Below are 22,566 nucleotides of genomic sequence, written 5' to 3' on the forward strand. Positions count from 1 at the left end.
GTGGCACCAGGGTTTGAACTTAGGACCTTATGCTTGCTATGCAGGCACTCTTATCACTGGAGCCATTCTGCCAGCCCCTTTTTCTAGTTTCTTTTGGTGGTACTGGGGTTTGAATTCAGGACCTTGCATTTGCTAGGCAGGCACTCTAGAACTTGAATCCTGTCCCCAGCCTTTTCTAGTTTCTTAAGGTGGAAGCTGAGAGCTTTCTTTTCTAACACAGATATTTATTGCTATAAATTTCCTCTTAAATACTGTTTCAGTATCATCCTACAAATTGTTTTATTTTGTTTTTGCAGTATTAGGGTTTGAACTTGGGGCCTTTCATTTGCTAGGCAGGCACTCTACCTCTTGAGCCACACCTTGAAGTACATCCCACAGATTCTGATGTATTTCCATTTTTTTTTAAATTGCTGTTTTTATTTTATTTATCTATTTATTTTGCTTTGAACACTGTGGAACTGTATTAGGTCTCCTCGAAAAGTGTACATATTATAGATCTTTTTAAATTTTTAATTTTTATTATCATACTGTTGTACTGGGGGTACATTGTGACAATTACAAAAGTGCTTACAATATGTCTTACTTAAATTCACCCCCTCCATCATTCTTTATCCACATCCCCCCTGTATTTTCATTTTCATTTAATTCTCTAAATGGCAGATAGTGAAGCAAGTGTAGCATTACTTAAAAAGAGTATTTGTATTCTCTATTCTTGTATTTCATGGAAGGGGAAACCAAGGTACTATAAGAAGTTCATTGTAAGTTCTTTTATTTAAAGAATAAAGAAAATTTAGAGAAAAAGTGTGTGGTACTGGAGTTGGAACACAGGGCTCCACTCTACTGCTTAAGCCACACCTGCAACCCTTTTTTACTCTGGTTATTCTGTAGATAGGGCCTTACATTATTTTGCCTAAACTAACCTGGACTCAATCCTCCTATTTTAGGCCTTCCACTGTCACTGAAATGACAGATGCATGCCACTACACCATTGAGATAAGAGCTCACAAACTTTTTTGCCTGGACTGTCCTGGAACTGCAGACTTCCTGATCTCAACCTCCTGTGTAGCTTGGGATGTCAGGCATGTACTGCCATGCCCAAGCTATTGGTTGAGAATGGGGTCTCACCAACTTTTTCCCAGGCTGGCCTTGAAATGTGATTCTCCTGATCTCAGCCTCCCAAAGAGCTAGGGTTACAGGCATGAGCCACCAGTGCCAGGCAAGAACTTCTTTCTTTTTATATATCTTTATTGCTTGTTAGATTGTAAAAGTAATACATGTTATTTTTAAAGTCAAGCATTTGAAGATATGAAAGAATTTGAACGGTAGACTTTGAAAAAAACAAAAAACTTTTGGCCTAGGCTCCTGTACTCCCAGCTGCTCAGGAAGCATAGGTAGGAGGAACACTGTCTGAGCTGGGATCTTGGGGGAAAAAAATTCTATCTGAAAAAATATTTTCTATCTGAAAAATAACCTAAGAGGAAAAAGTGCTGGAGGTATGGCTTAAGTGGTAGAGCACGTACCCTGCAAGCACAAGGCCCTCAGTTTAAACTCTAGGACCACAAAACCAAATAAAACTTTTGGTTTAAATAATGAAAATTTTCTTTTCTAGAAATGAAGACTGACCTGAACTTACTGTTGGAGTGTCTAAAATATCAAATGGACAACCCTTTCTCACAGAAGCAAGCTTTAGTCACTATTCATTCAATTTGTCAACAAAACAGTAAGGCTTGATAGTGAACTTTTTATCCATGATTCTGGTTCTTTTGTACTGTGATATGTTAAATATGCAAGCTTCTTTTTCTTGTACTCACTCTGCTATGTTACTTTTTTTTATTCATATGTGCATACATTGTTTGGGCCATTTCTCCCCTTGTCCCTCCCTCCATCTACCCCCCACCTCCCCTCGCTTCCAGGCAGAACCTGTTCTGCCCTTTTATCTAATTTTGTTGAAGAGAAGGCATAAGCAATAATAAGAAAGACAAAGCGTTTTTGCTAGTTCAGATAAGGATAGCTATACAGAGAGATTCCTAGCTTTACTTCCATGCACAAGTGTGTTACAACCCAAATTGATTCATCTCTACCTGACCTTTTCACTAGTTCCTGATCACCTTCCTATATTGACCTCTGTTACTTTAAGGCTTCTGTATTAGTGTTTGCAGTGGGGACATCAAACACTTTCATGTTTTGGGTTTCCTGGCTATTCCCATATCTCCCATATGTGCTGTCCCCTTCGCCTGTGACCCAAGTCTAACAACATTGCTGTATTTGCCCTAGATCTAAAGTCCGCATATGAGAGAGAACATACAATTTTTGGTCTTCTGAGCCTGGCTTGCATATGTTAAATATGCAAGCTTCTTTTTCTTGTACTCACTCTGCAATGATGTTCTCCAGTTCCATCTATTTACTTGAGAATGTACTTTCTTCATTTGATTCTTTTATCCTTAACAGCATAATCAAAATAAATAAATATGTCTTGTCTTGTTTTGTCTCTACACCCTACAGGTAATGCAGGTGTTTATTTTCGGGAAATTGGTGGTCTGATATTTGTAAAAAATCTTGCAAAGTCAAGTGAGCATAGCATGGTAAAAGAAGCAGCCTTATTTACATTAGGAGCTGTTGCAGAAGGAAATGGTAAAATATAAAATATTATTCATTATCCTTCAAGTATCATGTTATTCTTTAGTCAAAAGTAATTCTAGAATTAAATGTTTTCAGTGTTTAAGTAGTTTTATCCAGGCACTTAAATCAAAAGATGAAAATAATCCACAAACAACCGTCTTGAGTGCTTTGAGTACAGAAATTCATATGGCAAGAATACTTTTCTTCATTATACCTGAAATGAGGTTGAATATAAATCACCATTTGTCAAACCATGGTAGTTTTACATTTTTGTCAATTAATTACATCTCATCAGCTATTAAGAACCAAGTTCTATGCTAGGTGTTGAAGGTATGGGGTGAATAATCTAGTAGTTCTTGCTTTTGAGATAGGGTCTGATAGCTAGTGCTAGGCACTGGGTAAAATGCTCATTATATCACTTTGTTCAAATTATTATTTTTATTTGTTGGTGCTAGGGATAGAATTCAGAGCTTCATGCATGCTAAGCTACACCTCCTAGCTCTTAAATTATTTTTGTAAGATTCTGCATATTGCATGAGTTTCAATAAAAAAATCAAAACATTGTCAGATACCATTTTATTTATTTATTTGTTTATTTATTTATTTTGAGACAGGGTCTTGCTCTATAGTCCAGACTAGCCTCAAACTCAAGGTCCTCTCGCCTCAGGCTCCTGAGTGCTGGGACAACAGCCACAACACTCATTTTCAATTTTGAGTTTTTTAAAAAAAGACTTATTCCTAGAAAATTCTCAAAACATAGTACAAATATCGTCCTATTTGTCCCTCTGTTTTCCAAAGCAGGTTTCTGAATTTTCTTAAATTGTTTTTCTTACTTTGTTTTGTTACTTACACTCTTAAATTTTTTGTATGACTTTCAGCTTTTAGTTAGGTTTTTATTGGAAATTCTAAGGGATTTTAACTGTGTTTTGAAGCCTAGATAAGTAAATTTTGATTAAGAAACTGCTGCTTTGGTCTGCTATTTAAGTAAGCATATATCAGTTTGTCAGAAATTTTGTATTTTTTTTAGCTTCCAATTTCAAAGCATGTATTTCTAATAAATGTCCATTAAGTGACATCTGGTTGAGAGCCATCTGGTTGACAGCTTTGTGTTTTGTTCTGCATATTTTAAAACTGGTTTGTACTAATGTATTGAAATTAAAATTATATTTTATATTTCAGTTTACTGTCAGCAAACTTTGTGTACCTCAGAGTTATTTGAAGACTTAATTTTGTTCCTATCTAATAATGAGTCAAACACAAATTTGAAAAGAATGTCTGTCTATGTTATTTTGGTTCTGGTTTCAAATAACAGTAAGTATATTCTCTTAAGAATGTTAAAAAGCATTTAAAATAATAAATTGGAATAGTCATCATTAATGCTTTTATTCTAGTCTTTATATCACTGTCTTTATGTCATTAATTTGTGAGAAATACTAGCTTTAAAGAAAAAGGAATTAATTGTATGCATTTAATCCTTTAATATTTGTTAAGAAATAGTAATTTGTTAGAGATTTGTTAAATAGTAACTGAAATTTAACAGTTTTAAAAGGAGAAAGAGAAACATTTCATAAATTTTCAATTGGTTGATTTTTCTCTGAATCGATAATTTAGTTACAGGGTTTACTGTATTAGCCATTAATGGTTTTTATTTTTGGATAGTTTTAGATTTACAGAAAAGTTGAAAATATAGTATAGAATATTCCCATAAACCAATTGCCCAGGCTAAGATTATATTTTAGTATTTATTTTGCTATTCAAATTTTTAGGTACTTAAAATGTTTCTAGATTTAATTTTTCCTATTTTGGAAAAACTAGAAAAGATTGAGTGTATTTTTTTCTACTTTGGAGCATATTTTCATATTGTGACAGAGAACCATGATATAAAAAAATGTTTTGCAACTTGTTAGTCTCTAAGCATAAATAGTGCATTCTAAAATAATTTTGATTATAATGTTTTACCTACTATAATTCTGTTTTACCTTCTAATATATTAAAGTAGTTTAAAAGCTCATGTTTTATTAAAGTACTACATAGATGTTTATTTCTACAAAATTATTTCTAAATAAAAGTCATACTCATATAATATGTGGCTACTTTTTTAAGGAAATGGACAAACACTTGTGAGAGAAACAGGTTGCATTACAGTTCTGTCACAGTTGTTCAGGTAAGCAAAAACAGGATTTTGTTAATTGTTCCTTGCTTAAGACCTTAATGCACTTATATTAATTCATTTCCTTTTCTCTTTAAACTGACAGGACAATTCTTCCAAAGTATGAGTTGAATTTGTCAGATAATAATGTTTTCCAGAGTTATCAGTTGTGGTCTTCAGTATGTAGTACTTTGTGTGTCTGTGTCAACAACCCTCAAAATGGTAATTATCTCAAATATTTACATACAGAGTTAAGGATAAAAACAAATAAAAACTGATATTTTCCAAATGTCAAATTAAAGCATGATTGACTTTGCCTCATTTCAGATGAGAATCAAATGTTATGTTGTTCACTTTTTCCACATGCTAATGAGTGGCTAATAAATTGCATGAAGCCTGAGATAATTCGCCCTATCTGCTCATTTATTGGACTTACTCTTGCAAATAACAGTAAGTATTCATTATTCTCTAGCCCACACTAGAATAGCAGCATATTTTAAAACAACAAAAAAAACTATTTAATTCATTATTTCATTAATTAGTAGCTTTATTATTTTGGTCATTTAGGTCATTTTGGGTACATTTGGCTCTTTTTTTTTTTTTTTTTTTTTTTTGGAGATACTGGGGTTTAAACTCAAGTCTTTGCAGTTGCTAGCCAGGTGCTCTACCACTTGAGGCACACCTCCAGCCTGCTGAATCTATTCTTTATAACTATTGAAAGATTCATTTAATAATGCCGTAGAACAATTTAATAGTATCACTTAGAAAATATACCAGTTCTCACTAAATGATATAAATAAGATTTTCTTCATTCAAGAAGACTACATGTAGTTGTACTATGTCAAAGTGAAATGCTTATATAAGTAAGCTACCCTCTGATAATATAAATGCGCAGGTAAAGACTGGACTTTTAAATTTTAATTTTGGGATTTTTAGTTAAGTATTTGAAAAAGTCAAGTTAATGTTATATTTAGTGCAAATTAATTGAATGAAACCATACTCTTGTCTTGTTTGAGATATTAACAGTTCTGCTACTTTATTCCTTAAGCATGTGTTCAGAAATACTTTGTATCTGTGGGTGGACTGGATGTATTATCTCAAGTTCTTGTGCAACTGGAATCTGATTCACACAAGACTCTTTCCAGTGCTAAGCTTGCAGTGGTGGTGACAAAGACAGTAGATGCCTGTATTGCTGATAATTGTGAGTGAAAATGCTTTTGAATTTTATTTGAATTTTATTTGAATTTAGCATGGTGAGTGTTGAAATGGTAGATTAAACACTGTCATGGATTAGATTTACATCTTCACACAAGTGGAAAGGAATCTTTCTCATGAAAGTTAGGACATTCCTAAGGTTATATATCTAGCTCTTCTGACTTCAAGAATGAAAATAAGATTCTGTCATTCCTAGACCTTTATTTCACTTAAAAAGCAGCATTAAATTAAAAGTTTTAAATGAGAAATCAGGGACATTTTTGAGACAAAAGGAATGAAAAACCCAATTTACAAATATTTAAGAATTACATAGGGCTGGCAGAGTGCCTTAAGTGGTAGAGCACCTGCCTAGCAAGCATGAGTCCCTGAGTTCAAACCCCAATACAAAAAAAAAAGAAGAATTATATAAAGAATTAAAGTATACTTTTTTCTGATGAGTATGATGTCTGACTTTCCCAATGTATGAGTGAATAGCAGAACCTGGCTTGAATACATGCCTGCTTCTCATTTGTACAAGCACTGAGATGTACTATTCTATAAATCTTTGAAAAAAGAAACTACTGGCATTCACAAATAACTGAAAAATAGATGATTGTTTAAAAAGCAGTTATGGAGTGCCTGCTGAGCTCCAGATATACTGAAATGATTAATAAATGGCTCGATTTTACATTATTGTTGACACCAGTATTTTAGACTTGGTGAACTCTATTAAAAACGCCTGTGAGGAGAAGTGTAGCTTAAGATAATGGACTTCTTGACTTTTGTCACATCTCAGCATAGGTTCAAATATGCTTCCTTGCATCACTAACATCAGTAGAACCACAGTCAGTTAAGAGCATATTTCATTGTCAGGCAGGATTGGATTATATAGGAACAGCTTTACTGACCATTGTAGATAGGAGGAGATGTGTAAGTTGAGAGTGGGTATTCAGTTTTTAGGAAAGTAGCATTACTCATAATCATAACATTATAGCATTACTCATATTCACAACATTAGGCAGAATAACTAAAAAAAACCATTCTTCATAAAATTTGCTTTAGAAGGATTAATGCGGGCTATTATAATAAGCCATCATCTTATGAGTTTATTTATATTAACATATACATATGTAAACATTATGTTTGTATATTAGATATTATAGACGATGATATTTTTGAATAACCTCTGAAAACACACACATACATATATATAGATAAAGATATATATGATTTTTTTGGTGGTACTGGGGTTTAAACTCAGGGCTTCACGCTTGCTAAGCAGGTGCTCTACCACTTGAATCACTCTGCCAGCCCTTTTTGTGTTGGATATATTCAAGTAGGGTGTTGGATATTTTCCTGGGCTGGCTTTGAACTATAATGCTCCTGATATCTGCCTCCTGAGTAGCTAGGATTATATGTGTGAGCCACTGGCTCCGTTTTAAACTTTTACTTACTATCCTTCTTTTTCTGTTTTACACTAATAGATGCTTTTGGGGTAGTACTATCCAAATACCACATTGTTTCAAAACTTCTGGCATTACTGCCTCATGAAAGTCTGGATTCTGGAGAAAAATTTAGCATCATACTTGCTCTTGGTCATTGCACAGAGGAATGTGGTGAGTATTGAGTTTATTCAGTGTGTTTATTAAAACACACTGGCATGGAAACATACTTTTGTTTCTTCCTTCCAGTGATAGTAAAAGCTTTAAATATTGCCTTTCTCCCAGTCTTTCAGGCCTCAAACTAGTCATTTTACCTCCTCATCCTCCTTCCCACATTGTATCAGTCACTAAGACCTGTGGATCTTACTTTCTTTTCCTTTTCTTACCATCGCAAATGCTACCCTCCTAATTTAGATCCATAGTCCTCAGCACCTTTCACCAAAATTAAAGTAATAGCTACTTTCCTGCACTCCTTTTTTTTCTATCTTCATTTTCACACCACTCTTCATGTTGCTGCACAAATCTGATCCTATTATCCTCACTAAAAACATTCACAGATTCTTCTTTCACTACCTATTACTCTCTCCATTTTATGTCTTTCTCCTCCCCTTCCATTTTTCCTTCCTCTTTCTACTTTCTTCCCACTCCCTCTCTCTAATCTACTCCTTCTTTTTAACCCTCCTACTTTCTTCACTCTGTCTTCCAATCTCCTCCCTTCTCTCCTTCCCCATCCCCACTTTTCCATACTTTTCTCTTTGCTCTCTTGCTTCTTCTGCTCTTTTGCTTCACTCATTTTGTACTCCTTCCAGTAGTTTATTTTTCTCTTCTTTCTCCTAACCTCTGTGTAACTTATGATTGACTCAACCTTTTTCTTAAAACAAGTGAGGGGATTTGTTTTCTCTTATGAGATATGACACTCTGGCTGCATTTCAGAAATCATTGCTTATGAGCTTTAGGTATTTTGTGTAAACAGATTATTTCCTAAATTGAAAATACTTTTCAAGTTTCTCTATTTATTTTTCTCTATTATAAAAATTTTGAACTATGTTCATAATTATCACAAAGAAGAATATGATTTAATGCATACAGTTTATGATAAAATAGTTGCCTTCGGTTTTAATATTTGATATTTTTCCAGAGGAAAATCAGTATGACCTTTTTATAAACAATGGCCTTCCACTCATGATACAGGCCTTAACTGAATCTCAGAATGAGGAACTAAACAAGGCTGCCACTTATGTGCTTCACAACTGCAGAAAAATTAGTAAGTTTACTGTTAACATAATAATAATACCAACCAAAGTTTATAAAGGGAAATTTATATTTGCTCTAATGGTCTACCATTTGAGCCATGCCCACATTTTCTCTTTGCTTTTAGTTTGTTTTTAAGATAGGGTCTCAAACTTTTGCCCCAGTGAGCCTTGGACAGGACCACGATCCTAGGATTACAGTTTGTACCACCCAAGTAGTTCCCAAGTAGCTGGGATAACAGGCATGCACCATCACATCAGGCTTGTTTGGAGATTCTCCCTAACTTTTGCCTGGCTGACCTTTAACCATGATCCTCCTATCTCTGCCTTCCAAACAGCTGGTATTACGGGTGTGAGCCACCATACCCAGCCTCTAGGTTCTTTTTTACACTTGAAAACCAACAGTATATAATTTGGACATGACAACTAGGGTATTTTCAGCATAGTTGAGCCTATATGGAAGAGAGCATATAGATAGCAACAGTAGAGTTAATTCACTTATTTTATGCATCATGGACAAATTTAGTTTGTAGGACTTAAAATTAAAAGAGCTATTAGTGTTTCTGTTAGGTATCAGGTACTATGTTAGGCATTAGGTATTCAGTGATAAGGAAAAACAGTCTGTGTACATAGAACTTAATTTAACTAGAGAAGCAGATAGTAATTAAGTTATCTCACAATGAGATTGGATGCTATTATAAATTGACATAAGAGTTATGAGGGATAGACCATGGATATTTGGGAGCCTGTAACAAAGGAATTGGACCTAAACTTGAAGCAGAAAAGGCTTTGGGTGAAAGTGATTCTTAAGCTGAGATCTGAATGTCTAGAGTTAACTAGGTGAAAAGAAGAGAATTTATTCTGGTGAATCTCAGACTTAAGCAGCACCAAAGCACAAAGCAGGGAGGGTGGATCATTCGGGAAAATGATGGCAAGGGTGGCTAGAGCACAGAGGGTGGTAGCAATGATCAGGATTGTTGTCTTTGTGGAAGAAAAATTATGGTCGTAATATATTCAAAAAGGATTAAAAAGATTATAGGAAGTAACCAGTTCGTGAACACTATTTTTTAAATAACTACTACTGAAGTGTTAGAGCACATGCCTAGCAAGCACAAGGCTCTGAGTTCAAACCCCAGTACTGTCAATAAATAAGTAAGTACTTTGGGAATAGAGATGTAGCTTAGTGGTAGAGCAAATGCTTAGCATGTGTAAGACCCTGGGTTCAATCCCCAGCACCAAAAATTCCTACTTTAAACCCTGTGTTCATCTACCTAAGGGCATTTGTGTGACAGGAATAACATTTTCATGATGTTGCTTTTCTTGTAAGTAGAGTCTAATTTATGTCAATATTTGAGTCCCAGGCCCTGGTCAAGCACTCTTTCAATTTATTTTCAGAACTAGTTAAGTTAGTCTGAATGGATAAAATTTAAAGAAGGGTTAGGGTGAGGCATAAGTTTGTCCTTAAAGTGTGACAATAAATTTCTAGTAATGGATAAACTTACTATTTTCCCCCATATTACAAAGCTGAGAAATTATCTCTACATCTGCAAGAGCATTCTTTTGATGAAAATGAAGCAGAACAATTAAAGGACATAAATGTGAAAGAGAAGAATCTTGAAGAGTACTGGAAGAAAGCAAAGGAAATTCTACACAGAATAGAAAAGCTTGAAAGAGAAGGAAATGAGGTTGGCTCCTTTGTTTCAAAGAATATAGAACATCTTTCAAATATTTTTTAACAGTAGAGATTAGAGGATAAAAATGGCTTTTCCCAAGTTATTTTTATTTTAATGATTTTAAATGGAAAATTTTAATAGTAATTCTTGAGGAATCAGCCTTGGGACATAGAATGAAAGATACTTTTAAAAAATAGAAATGATAACTGAAAAGATAAGAGACATAAAAGATAGAGCCAAGAGATCTAAGTAATAGTTCCATAAAGTGAATTTTCAGGAAAAACAATCTAATAATCTCTCCTCTCCCTCCAAGTATACACACGCGCGCGCGCGCACACACACACACACACACACACACACACACACACACACACACACTTACAGAAGTCACATGTCACTTAACAACAGGGATACATTCTGAGAAATGTATCACTAAGCAATTTCATCACTGTGCAAGCATCACAAAGGGTAATTACACAAACCTAGGTAGTACAGATCACTTATGTGACATGGCCTCCTTTTTTTTTTTTGGCTTTAGTTATTTTTCAGGTAGGCTCTTTTGTGCTTTTTGCCCAGGCTGGCTTCAGGCTACAAATCTTCCTATTTATGCCTCCAGTATAGATGGAATTAAAGATGTGTGCCATCACACCCAGCTTGTTTGTTGAGATGGAGGGGGGTCTCACTTGTTGCTGGGCTTGCCTCAAACTGCTGTCCTCCAGATCTTTGCCTCCCGTGTAGCTTTTTAATGCTTAATGATATCCCATTGTATGTAAATAACACATTTTGGGTTTGTGTATACACCACATTTTTCCCGTTTATCCACTGATGGACATGTGAATTATTTTTACTTGTTGCCTATGGTGAATAATGTTGTTGTGGACAGTAGTGTTCAACTATTTGTTTGAGTCTCTGCTTTCATTTCTTTGGGGTATATACCTAGAATCAGAATTTCTGGATCATAGGGTAACTCATGTAGTTTTTTTGGGAACTGCTAATATGTTTTCCACAGCAGCTGTACCATTTTAGATTCCCACCAACAGTGCACAAGTGTTCCTTTTTTTTTTTACTTGTTTTGTTTTTTTCGGCACTGGGGTTTATACTCAGTGCCTCACCCTTGCTAGGCAGGTGCTTTACTGCTTGAGCCTAGCCTCTGCATCCTCTTTGCTAAATCTTATTATTTTCCATTTTTGAGATTATAGCTGTCTTAGTAGATATAAATCGATATCTCCTGTGGTTTTGTTTGCATTTCCCTAATGATGTTGAGCTTTTTGTCATGTGCCACTTGTTTGTCTTCTTTGAAGAAATGTCTGTTGGAAAATAAAAGGAAAAGAAAAAAAATTAAAAATAAAAATGAAATGTCTGTTCGAGTCCTTTGCCCATTTTTAATTGGTTATTTGTGTTTTTGTTAGTGTGAGATATATCTTCAGCAACATCTTATAACTTGTCTTTGTATCCTTTCTAGTTTGATCCCACTTCCTGGATTCCATGTCAACCTCTCCTTTTCAGTTTATTCTCTCATTTTGATGGAGTACATCCTTCTATAATTTTCTGAAAAAGGGCACATAGGGAGAAGAGAGTGACTCTTGGTTATCAGTTAATTAACTGCTAAGTGTGTGGAGATGGGGATTGAGATCAAGTAATCCAACTGCTTCTTAAAGACTTTCATCCTATCTGTTTTTAACTCCATCTTCACTTACCTTCTAGAGTGTCTTAATAACTCCAATTTCTAAGCCTTTTGAATGATTGACGGTATATCTTAAGTAGTTTCTTGGATTTTTTTTTCACTGGCTGCTTAGAATTCAGCTTTACCAACTCTGCTAAGTAGGTAATCATTCACCTATCTGATTTCTAGTTTTCAAGTTTTTGTTGCCTTTATTTCTTCTACTGTTCTTTGTTTTTGTGGGTTTATGCATTTTTAAAAATTGTTGTTTTAATGAGTTTTTAAGAGGACCATAATCTAATATACATGTTTAATTCATTTTACCTAGAAACACTTACTGTTTTAGAGAATATTCTGTTGGATGGATCTTTTAGCTCTTTTCTGATAAATATTAAGGTGGTTTTCAGCTTTTAGTGATTGCAATGTTCCAGTTAATTTAATATGGTGTGCATGTAAAAGAAATAGCATTTTTAATAGATGCCATTTTTATTATGAAAGTTTATTGTCAAATTATTTCTTCAGGCCAGGCATAGTGGCTCATGCCTGTAATTCTGGCTACTTGGGAAGCAGAGAACAGAAGGATTGTGGTTCAAGGCCAGCTTAGGCAAAGAGTTGGTAAGACTTCATCTTCACCAATAAGCTGGGAATGATGGTGATCACCTGTCATACCAGCAACGTGGGAGCCGTAAACAGGAGGACTGCAGTCCAGGCCAGCCTGTGCAAAAATGAGACCCTATTGGAAAAATAACTAGAGCAAAAAGGACTGGGATATGGCTCAAGTAGTAGAGTGCTTGTCCTGAGTTCAAATCCCAACACTTCCAAAAAGAGGTTATACCAACTTATACTCCCACTAGTAATGTTCTTGTGTGTGTTTCTCCACACTTTTTGAGTGTTTGCCAATGACATGATGTCAATATAGCTTCAATATTCATTTTTATTATTACAAGTGGTAGAGGATATTTTTCATGTTTGGGAGCAACTTATGTTTCCTGACCTATGAACTATTTGTTCCTTTGCCTGCTTTCCTATACTATCATTAACCTTTTTCATACTTTTATTAGTGCTATTTTTTTGAGCTCCTGGCTCAAAAAATTTTGTATGAGTTAATATATTTACTCATTTAGTTTTCTTCTTTTGTGATTTATTAATTTTTTGTAATACTTGAAAAGGTCTTCCACTCCTTGAGAATATTAAATATAGTGGTTTCTTTTAGGATTATGTAATTTTATTTTTTAAATTTAAATATTTGGTATATTTTGATCTTACTTTTTGGTACACTGTGAGATTGCTATATTATTTTTTCCAGATGGCTTCCCATTTGTCCCAACATCATTTTTAAATAAATTCTCTTTTTCTTCCTAATGTAAACTGTTCCCTTTATCATGTATGTTCTGTTGACAATCATAAACTTTTTCTACATTATTTAAAGGAAATGTAAAGTATATTATAAAGAAATTAACTACTGAAATTATTTACTTGCCGTTTTTACATTATAGGAAAAAATACAAAGAGTTAACAATGAGAATAATATTTCATCTGTGAAAATAAATATTCAGAATACACTGAAACACCCCTGTGCAAATACAACTGAAGGTACCAAAGTGGAAAACGATAAGGACAAAAACCAGTATAGACAGCTTCAGAATTGTAAGACCGGTGGACTCATGCCTAAAGCTTGTGCAAATGATGACCAAGTGAAGACCCTGTTAAAGAGTGCAAATCCAGTTAATGCTTGCTATAGAGAGCATGGGCAAAATAAGACCTTATGTAAAATTAATTCCAGCTGCAATCAAAACTTACATGAAAAAACGACTTTTGACAAAAAGAGTTTTGTTTCTCAATCAAGGTATAGTTTAATAGTAGTAATATTTTTTCAACAAGCATTTATTGTATGCTACTATGTGCCATCTTGTTAAGCACTGGGGATACAGAAATGATAAGACATGGTCTTGGGAGGAGTCTAAAGTAGGAAATGTTGGCAAAGGTGTTTGGATAAGGAAGGATGGGTGAGTTCTTCAGAGGCCTTATATGTCATATCCAGGATTTTTGGTTTTAACTAACGGGGTATGCAGAGCCTTCAAAGATTTTTATTGAGTGACATAATCAGATTTGAATTTTAGAAAGTATGCTAAAAGAAAAAAAAGAAAACTGAAACAAATCTCTCTACCTGAAATAACAATGCAAGCATAGATGATCTATGTATGAGCAATGTGACAAAAACCAGTTTGTAAGTTTAGTATGATTAAAAAATCCAATTTAGGCTAACCTTTTAGTTTATTTCCTGCGTTTCACCTCCATTCTATCCTTTTTGTTGTTTTCATTTTTGTTTCGTTTGGTTTTTGTTCCAGTTCTACCCGTTCACCCTCACAGGGATCCTGTGGGACTGAACCTGGGAGTGTAGCTTCTTTTTAAACCCTTTCTTTTGTTGTGTTCTTCTGATGATTGCTGTGCTAAAAAAAAAAAAAAGTGAAGAGGAAGCTATGTTTTGGGCAGGCTGCAAGATAAACTAAGTATCAGGAGACAGATTATCCCATCATCATCCCTTTGTGAACTCAGGACCTTGTGCTTGCTAGGCAAGTGCTCCACCACTTGAGCCATTCCCCAGACCTTTTAAAGACCATTCTTCATGTTACTTTTAACTTGATTTCTCAAGGATACAGATTTGCAAAGAAGTGAGATATGTGTTTTGGCCAGCCTTCTTGCCCGCTGCCCCAACACTTCTACCCATACCCTTCTTTTAGGGTTGACCATATGTCTACTCCAGGCATATTAATACTAGAATATAATATCAGTTGAGTTATTAATATTCACATTTTAAAGCTTTTTCTCTCCTATGTAGTGCCCCTGATGAATATATGTACATAGATATCTATAACTATAGTTACATGTTTATGTTACATCTATTTTCTAGTCTATAGCTCTTGCCTTTTTTCTGTGTTACCTGTTACTGTGATAGTATAGTCAAAATATAAATTTATTCATTAGACACACAGATGTCTAAATGTTTTGGAGTCAGGATGAGTTTGGGGTTTTTGATGGGAGGAGGTTGATGGTGAACTATTTTGCATCTACTTGGGCTGGCCTTGAACGATGATCCTTCTAATCTCAGCTAGGATACAGGCATGAGCCACCAGCTTCTGGCTGAGATTTTTTTTTTTTTTTGGTAGCCCAGGCTGGTCTCTAACACCTGATACTCCTGCCTCAGCCTCCTAAGTGCTGGGATTACAGGTATAGGCCACCACACCCAGATCGGGAAGATTTTTTCAATGCGGGTCCTTAAATGATTATTGTTAGTACTTTGCCATCTTGTCTCCTTTTTTCTCCCAGTGATTTTTTTTTCCATCATCCCTCCCTCCTTTTTTCTTCCATATTTCTGCTGGCATTAGCACTATTGCCCTCTGGAGTCTTACTAACCCCATTTCTAGAAACAAGGTTGTAACTGTTGCAGACCCTACTTTGGCAAAATTTGGTAGATGTGTTAGTCAGCTGTCTATCATTATAACAAAATACCCAAGATAAATTAACTTATAGAGAGGAAAGGTTGATTTTGGCTCATGGTTCTGGAGGCTTTAGTCCAAAATGATGGGGACAAGGGTGCCCATTGCTTTAGGGTATCTGGCAAGTGCAGTACATCATGACAGGAGTGCCTATTGGAGCAAATTACTCACATCATGAGCCAGGAAACAAAAGAAAGAGGACAGGCCAGGGTCCCACAGTCCCCTTCAAGGGTATGTACCCAGTGACCTAAAGACCTCCTATAAGGACCTACCTCTTAAAGCTTCACAGAACCAATGTGCCAACCCAGGGACCATCCCTTTAACATCTAGACTTTTGGGGGACACTCAACCTACAAACTATAGCAATAGATTTTGATAGATTCTGGCTCCAGTCCTCTGCCTGCTAAACAACCAGAATCTCACCACTGCTTACAAGAACATTTGTCTGCATACCCAAAGTATCTTTACTTTTAGTAATCTGTTATCTATTTTCTTTTAGTGACCGTGTTTTTAAACATCCAACTCACATTGTCAAAAATAAAAAGAAGCAGTTACCAGTAACAGGTACGACTTAAAATATCTCTTCTTTAGTTTTTCAAGAAGACAGATGACTGATGCAGCTAAAAAATGTACATTTGTATATCTGGCCTCTAAAACATACACCACACCTTTGAGTTACTTTGGGTGTAAATATCTACTGGCCTTTTACTGCCTCTGTCCAGAATCTGTCCATTTTTCCACCAGAATGACTAGATATATAGTACTGAACTAAAATTTATGAAAGTGTTGAGATTTAATAAATCTTATGTTAGGACCTTTTCATTAATCAAAAAATATTACATTTTATAATTTTTTCCAGATCCCTTTACATTATGCTCAGACATAATAAATAAAGAAGTTGACAGTTTTCAAGCAACTGATAATTGTACCAAAATAACGAAATATAGGTGCTCAGGTAAATATTTTTTAAACTACAATTTTTTCATAATTAAAGCTTTATATATTAGTTGACTAGAATTAATTAACTAGAAATCATATAATAGTTCTTCCTTTATGACTTAAGCTTCATATCATTGAAGAAATAATAATCTGGAGCATGAACACATTCAAGTTAATACTGTCTGCATCAGGTTGAGCTCCCGATATTTATTGATATAACAATGCAGTTAAAACCTGTATTGCTTTATTATTATCTTTTGTCACAATTAATACCATGTATACATTTAACTTTACTGAGAAACATAAACATTTTTTGTGTTTTCAGAGAGCAAATATTTTTATACTTATATAAATATATGTTAATATTATATATTTGTTAAATTATTATTTAATAATTATTAGTATATTAATGTTTCTGATGTCCCATGCCCAATTTTATTTTTCTGTAAGTGTTCCAAAATACTTGTTTCATCCCTTCTGTTCCTTCATACCCTGGTATTTTTTCTTTTTTCATGTTTACTATCGCACTCTGCTCTATAGGCTGGCCTGGAACTCAATACATAGCCTAGCCCAAGACAGCCTCAAACATTCTATCCTCCTACCTCCACTTTCCAAATGCTGGTATGTGTGCCACCATGCCCAGCTAAATTTTTTTTGAGACAGAGTCCCCTTAAGTTGGTTAGACTGGCCTTGAACTTGCTATCCTCCTAGCCCAGCCTTCTGAGTAGAACGGATTACAGGCATATAACAACACCTAGCTTGGATGTTCCTTTTCTATATTGCCACAACTGTTGTTCATACTATCCCAACACCTAAATTTTATTGTAGTATATTTGTTGTCTTTTCTCTCTTGTATGACTTTGGGTTTCTTAACTTATAGTTAATTTCCTGATTTCACTTCAGCAATACTAATATCATGTAGATAACTTCTTCCATAGATTTGTTAGGTCGTAATTTCATAACATCTATACATCACCTTAATTTATTTTCTTTTAGGTTGCATAGCAGTAGGAAAACCCCTAAATAGCCGAAATTTTAGCAAGCTCTTGCATTCTTGCCCATACCAATGTGATCATCACAAAGTCATTGTGGACGCTGAAGACAGATATAAAAGTGAACTAAGGAGATCACTTATCTGTAACAAAAGTAATTATTTCAGCAGCTTTAAAACTGTAATTGTACCTTCTGAATTATCATCTAAAATATTAAGTATATTAAAAACTACAGGGTAAAATAATATTGAAAAGAAAATCTGTTTCTAAGCAGTCAGTAATTTAAGATGTGCTGTGGTGGGGGGGGAGTAGATTTAGTCTCTGGTGCTTAAACATTATTCCTAATTTACCTAAGGATTCCTACTAGAAGGGTGAGAGAGAAAGGAAATATCATACTAATGAAATTAATATGTTATTACTCAGATTGATACTCTAAGTATGTTAAATGTATTCCCTATCTTTTCAGAAATTCTTCTGACCCCACGTAGAAGACAACTCAGTAAGGAATCTACTACCCCTGGAGAAATGAGTGAATATATTTAATTTTTAAATAAGCTTAAATTTCACATATTCCTAAGAAGAGAGCAGCTGAGTGGTTGTTCTCAGACTCATCATTAATGACTCTTAAATGGTAACCTTTGGCTCTGATGAGGATTATACTCCTAAGAAAACAGACATCACTCTTCCTTTCTTCATGGTATTTACTTGCTTGCTGCCTGCCATCTGGGGAAGGAGAAGGAGGAAACCAACGTCTATTAAGCATCTGCTATGTGTTAGGTGTCGTAGAGATACCATCTCCTTTAATTCTTACAATAAGCTGGCAAATAACAGAACTTAGACTCAAGTGCAAGCCTTTCTCTAGAAACCCTTGATCTATCCTCTGGGTCAATTTCTATTTTAAGAACAAAGTTGTTCCATGTGCAGTGCTTCAAAGAGACTTTGCAAAAATGCTTCTGGCCATGACTTCAGTGCTTCAAACAATTAAAATTAAACCAACAAATAGTATAAATCTTAATACCCAGCTTAAATAAAACATGTTTCTTGTTGTTTTTGGGGGGGTTTTTTTTGTTTGTTTTGTTTGTTTTTTGGGCAGCACTATTGTTTGAACTCAGGGCCTCACTTGCTAGGCAGATGCTCTTAACCACTTGGGCCACTCCAGCAGCTCTAAAAAATATTTCTTAACAATTAGTTAATTTTTAAAATTTTTAATTTAACTACAGGGTTAACATTTCAGGCTTATCACTGACTCCATATTTACCAAAGAGACTTAAGGGTATTATCATTTTCTGACTGGAGTATGATTCAAGTGGTAGAGCACTTGCCTCACAAGTACAAGTCCCTGAATTCAAACCCCTGTAATTCAAAAAATATTATTTTCTTTTAATCATACAAAGTTAATACCTTCAGGGTAGAAATAAGCAATCAAGTAAATTACTTGTCAAAGTAATCTGGAGATTAGTAACATCTATAAAGCTACTCTTTTTTATTATATTGACATTTCGACTTGGTCCATCCATGTAACATTTATTTGGCTATTTTCACTGCTAAAACCTTGAAAAAAAAGTTCAGATTTACTTTAGATGTCTAAGTCTTCTTCCAGGTTAAAAGTTCTACATGTAAATTACATGTAGTACCACCAGGGAAGAGCCCACTTTTTGAAGTAGCAATTTTCTGTAGAAACTATTAGAAAATGGCTATTTTGTTCCATACATGTATGTTGCACTTCGAAATCATGTTTTTGACAAGGACTGGCTATCAAATTAATAATAGATTTTTTCAACAATGTCTTCAAAGCCAATATGTAACAACTGAAAATATTCTATAATCCATTTACCAAGTAAAACCATCTGTAGATCATCATTAGATGGATATAATTATTATACATTAATTATGTAGAGTGATACTAAGTACTGTTAAATGCCATTCTGTTCAAAATACCCTACCTTAATAATTTAGAATTTATAAGAGCATCTCGAGAAAGTATTAATTTGATTTGTCTTAGGTATCTTTCAAAGGAGGTCAGGAGTATTTGGCATGTTGCCATTTTTTCTCCTTTTGAGATTTCCTTTTCAGAGTAAGATGTTTAACCCCCATTCATTTAATTGTAATTTACACTCAAATTTGAGCCAATTTTTTTTTTGAGGAAGGACCACTGCACTGTGTAAGCATTTAAAGATTTCCCTGGGGCTCTTTTTCAGGATGGATTGGTATCTTGAGAGGATATGAAAAGTAAGAGTTTCTGGAAGTATGCCCTCTTGCCCATTTTCTCCTGCTCTTCCCTAAGAAGAGCACTAACAAAACTACAGAGGAGAGCCTTGGAGGACAGATCTTTTGCATCCTTCCAGACTGTTCAGTACTCTGCTTAGAAATCTTTGAGCATTTGGGCACAAATGTTAAATGGAATTTTCAAGAAGATGGCAGCCTCAGTGGAAGAGTGGAGTTTTACATGAACAACTCCAGGGCCTCAACAGCCCAAAAGTTATAACCTATCCAGTCCTGATTACAAGGAGTTCAAATCATTTAGCAAGTAAAGCTAAAAACTATTTCTTGGATAAACAGTTTTCTAGTATCCACAAAACCAATGAGTAACTTCATTGATAAGTTTTGAGAGTTTCATCAATAATGACTTTGTTCTCTCAACAAATATTTAGTGATCACCTACTATGTCTGAGATACTATTCCAGGCACTGGGGATACAAAGGTGAACCACCAACTACATGAAAGTCCTTGTGGAGCTTGCATTATAAACACTATTAAGTAGTCAGATATTATTTATGTTGATTTCTCAGTCTTCTGCTGATAAGATCTCCCCCCCTACCCACCCTCAATACTGAGGATTGAACTCAAGGTCTTGTGGTGGTAGGCAAACACTCTACGACTTGAGCTATACCCCCAGTCCTTTTGTTTTAGTTTATTTTTTATATAGGGTCTTTTTGCTCTTTGCCCAGTCTGGCCTTAGACCACTATCCTCCTACCTCTACCTCCCAGAGTAACTTGAGACTATAGGTGTGCACCAACACACCTGGTCCTTCTTTTTTGTTTTAAAAGATTTAGGCCATGGCTCTTACCATATGGTGGACAAATGGCTACCAGTCTTTTCCTACAAGGGCAAGATTTTCTAAGGGAGACCCTAAAGAGTATTCTCATGCAGAAGTACAAAAATCTCCTCTCTGTAGCATCTACCTACAGTGATTTCATGAGTTAACAATGAAGAAAAAAGCTCATAGAAAACTATTTCTCAAAAAATATTTCTAACTAATCAACACCAGAAAATAATTGGTTACCAACTGTGCATTCTTTGTATCATAGAAGTTATTCCTGAAAACCAAGTCATCAAAAACTGCCTTCACCATTGTGCTGCCAATTTTTTTGTTTTGATCAAACTGAGCACCCATACAGGAAGCGAGTGAGCATGGTTTTTTGTTTGTTTGGTTGGTTTGGTTTTTTTTGGTGATACTGGGGTTTGAACTTAGCCTCACACTTTCTAGGCTCCCGTTCTACCATTTGAGCCACTCCTCCAACTCAAAACATGTTTTTTAAAGTGAATTCCAAATGCCCCTTGTCCTGAAAAATATTTTATTAGCATATACCATTTGTACATGGGGTTTCATTGTGATTGTTCTTAACAATATTAATCCAACCTGATTTTTAAAGTAACAAGTATTGGTATTCTTTTCTATTCTATCAAGTTATGAAGCCCTTTGGGAAGACTCTATCTGTAAACTAGGTAAGCTGTTTGTTAACCATTCCCATAGGAATGTCACATTAACAATCAAATGTTTTTAAATTTGTTTCTTGATTGAAAGATATTTAGGTATTATTATAATAGGTTAAATTACAGTTATTGAGTCTTTGCTCCCATTTCCTGCATGGGGAACAGGAAATATTTCTGTTTTCCTACCACTTCTCCCTACTTTATTCTGTTATACTAAAATAAATCCTTGCTAAAACTTCAAAAATATTTAAAGTTATTGAAGAAGTCACAGTGGTAGCACCTAACAGTAGGCTGTCAGCCAGGTGCTGGAGGCTCATGCCTATAATCCTAGCGAGTTGGGAGGCTGAGATCAGGAGAATTGAGGTTTGAAGTCAGGCTGGGCAAATAGTTCTGGAGATCCCCATCTCCAGAATAACCAGAGCAGAAATGGACTGGAGGTGTGGTTCAAGCAGTACAGTGCCTGCTTTGCAAGCTTGGAGTCCTGAGTTCAAAACCCCAGTCCCACCAAAAACAAAAACAAAAAAACAGTAGGCACTCAAGGGTTTTTCCATTTTGTTTTTGTTTACTAGGATTTGAACTCAAGGTCTTATTCCTACTAGGCAAGTGCTCTACAACTTGAGCCACACCTCCAACCCTCAAATTCTTTAAATTTGAAGTGGATTTTCATATGATGAGTAAACCAGGCATGAAAATTTCTCACGTAGTAGTTTATATCTACAAAATAAATTGTGTGCATATTTGAATCTCAAGAAGACTCCTTTTTTCAGCAAATACTAATATATTCTATAAATCCCATTAATTACAGAAAAAAGAAGAATTCGTAAAAACTTTACTGAAGAAGAAGTAAATTATCTTTTCCATGGAGTTAAGAAAATGGGAAATCATTGGAATTCAATTTTGTGGTCTTTCCCCTTTCAGCAAGGACGAACAGCTGTGGACCTTGCTCACAAATACCACAACCTCATCAAACATCCCAAGTATGCAGCTCCTTGATTGGAAGAACTGTTTTTAGTTTTTACTCTTAAAACACAGTAACTTGAAAGATATAAAATGTTAATTGCTTTCCTAAACCTTCATGAGACAGGAAGTATAGAAACAGGGATAGTTTTTTTGTATGTTTTGTTTTTGTTTTTGTTGCTGTTTTGAGACAGGGTATCACCATGTAGCCCAGGCTGGCATGGTACTCACTTTGTAGCCCAGGCCATACTCCAATTTGCAATCTTCCCTCTTCAGCCTCCTGAGTGCTGAAATTATAGGCATGTGGCACCTTCACAGATAGTTTTAATTAAGCAGATTTTGTGACACTTGAAGTCTTCAACTTATTACAATAATTTATAAAGCAAATACATTTTCAATGTGTAGATTAATAAGATAGAAATTCCTCCATAAGGTTAAACGTTTGTTTAGGAATATGCCTTTACTCTTCCTTAAGCTCA

The 22,566-nt window shown here is 34.9% G+C and overlaps 1 protein-coding gene across 1 annotated transcript; it reads left to right on the forward strand.

Annotated features, from left to right (window-relative positions):
• The first annotated feature begins 1,565 nt into the window (after positions 1 to 1,565).
• On the forward strand, positions 1,566 to 22,361 carry Terb1 (telomere repeat binding bouquet formation protein 1). Its single transcript, XM_074055365.1, has 16 exons — positions 1,566 to 1,720; positions 2,503 to 2,631; positions 3,799 to 3,930; positions 4,723 to 4,783; positions 4,875 to 4,990; positions 5,096 to 5,218; positions 5,817 to 5,969; positions 7,447 to 7,578; positions 8,543 to 8,668; positions 10,179 to 10,339; positions 13,484 to 13,833; positions 15,984 to 16,048; positions 16,344 to 16,439; positions 17,420 to 17,569; positions 17,882 to 17,944; positions 21,936 to 22,361. The coding sequence occupies exons 1-16, from the start codon at positions 1,612 to 1,614 to the stop codon at positions 22,121 to 22,123; spliced, it is 2,154 nt and encodes a 717-aa protein (XP_073911466.1). The 5' UTR covers positions 1,566 to 1,611; the 3' UTR covers positions 22,124 to 22,361.
• Positions 22,362 to 22,566: the final 205 nt, after the last annotated feature.

The sequence above is a fragment of the Castor canadensis genome, chromosome 15 (genome assembly GCF_047511655.1).
Source record: "Castor canadensis chromosome 15, mCasCan1.hap1v2, whole genome shotgun sequence".
Classification (NCBI taxonomy): domain Eukaryota; kingdom Metazoa; phylum Chordata; class Mammalia; order Rodentia; family Castoridae; genus Castor; species Castor canadensis.

Coding starts and splice junctions, on each gene's coding strand:
- Terb1 (XM_074055365.1), top strand. CDS start 1,612: ATGAAGACTGACCTGAACTTACTGTTGGAGTGTCTAAAATATCAAATG. Junction 5,970..7,446: donor TGCCTGTATTGCTGATAATT/GTGAGTGAAAAT, acceptor TTACACTAATAG/ATGCTTTTGGGGTAGTACTA. Junction 16,049..16,343: donor GAAGCAGTTACCAGTAACAG/GTACGACTTAAA, acceptor AATTTTTTCCAG/ATCCCTTTACATTATGCTCA.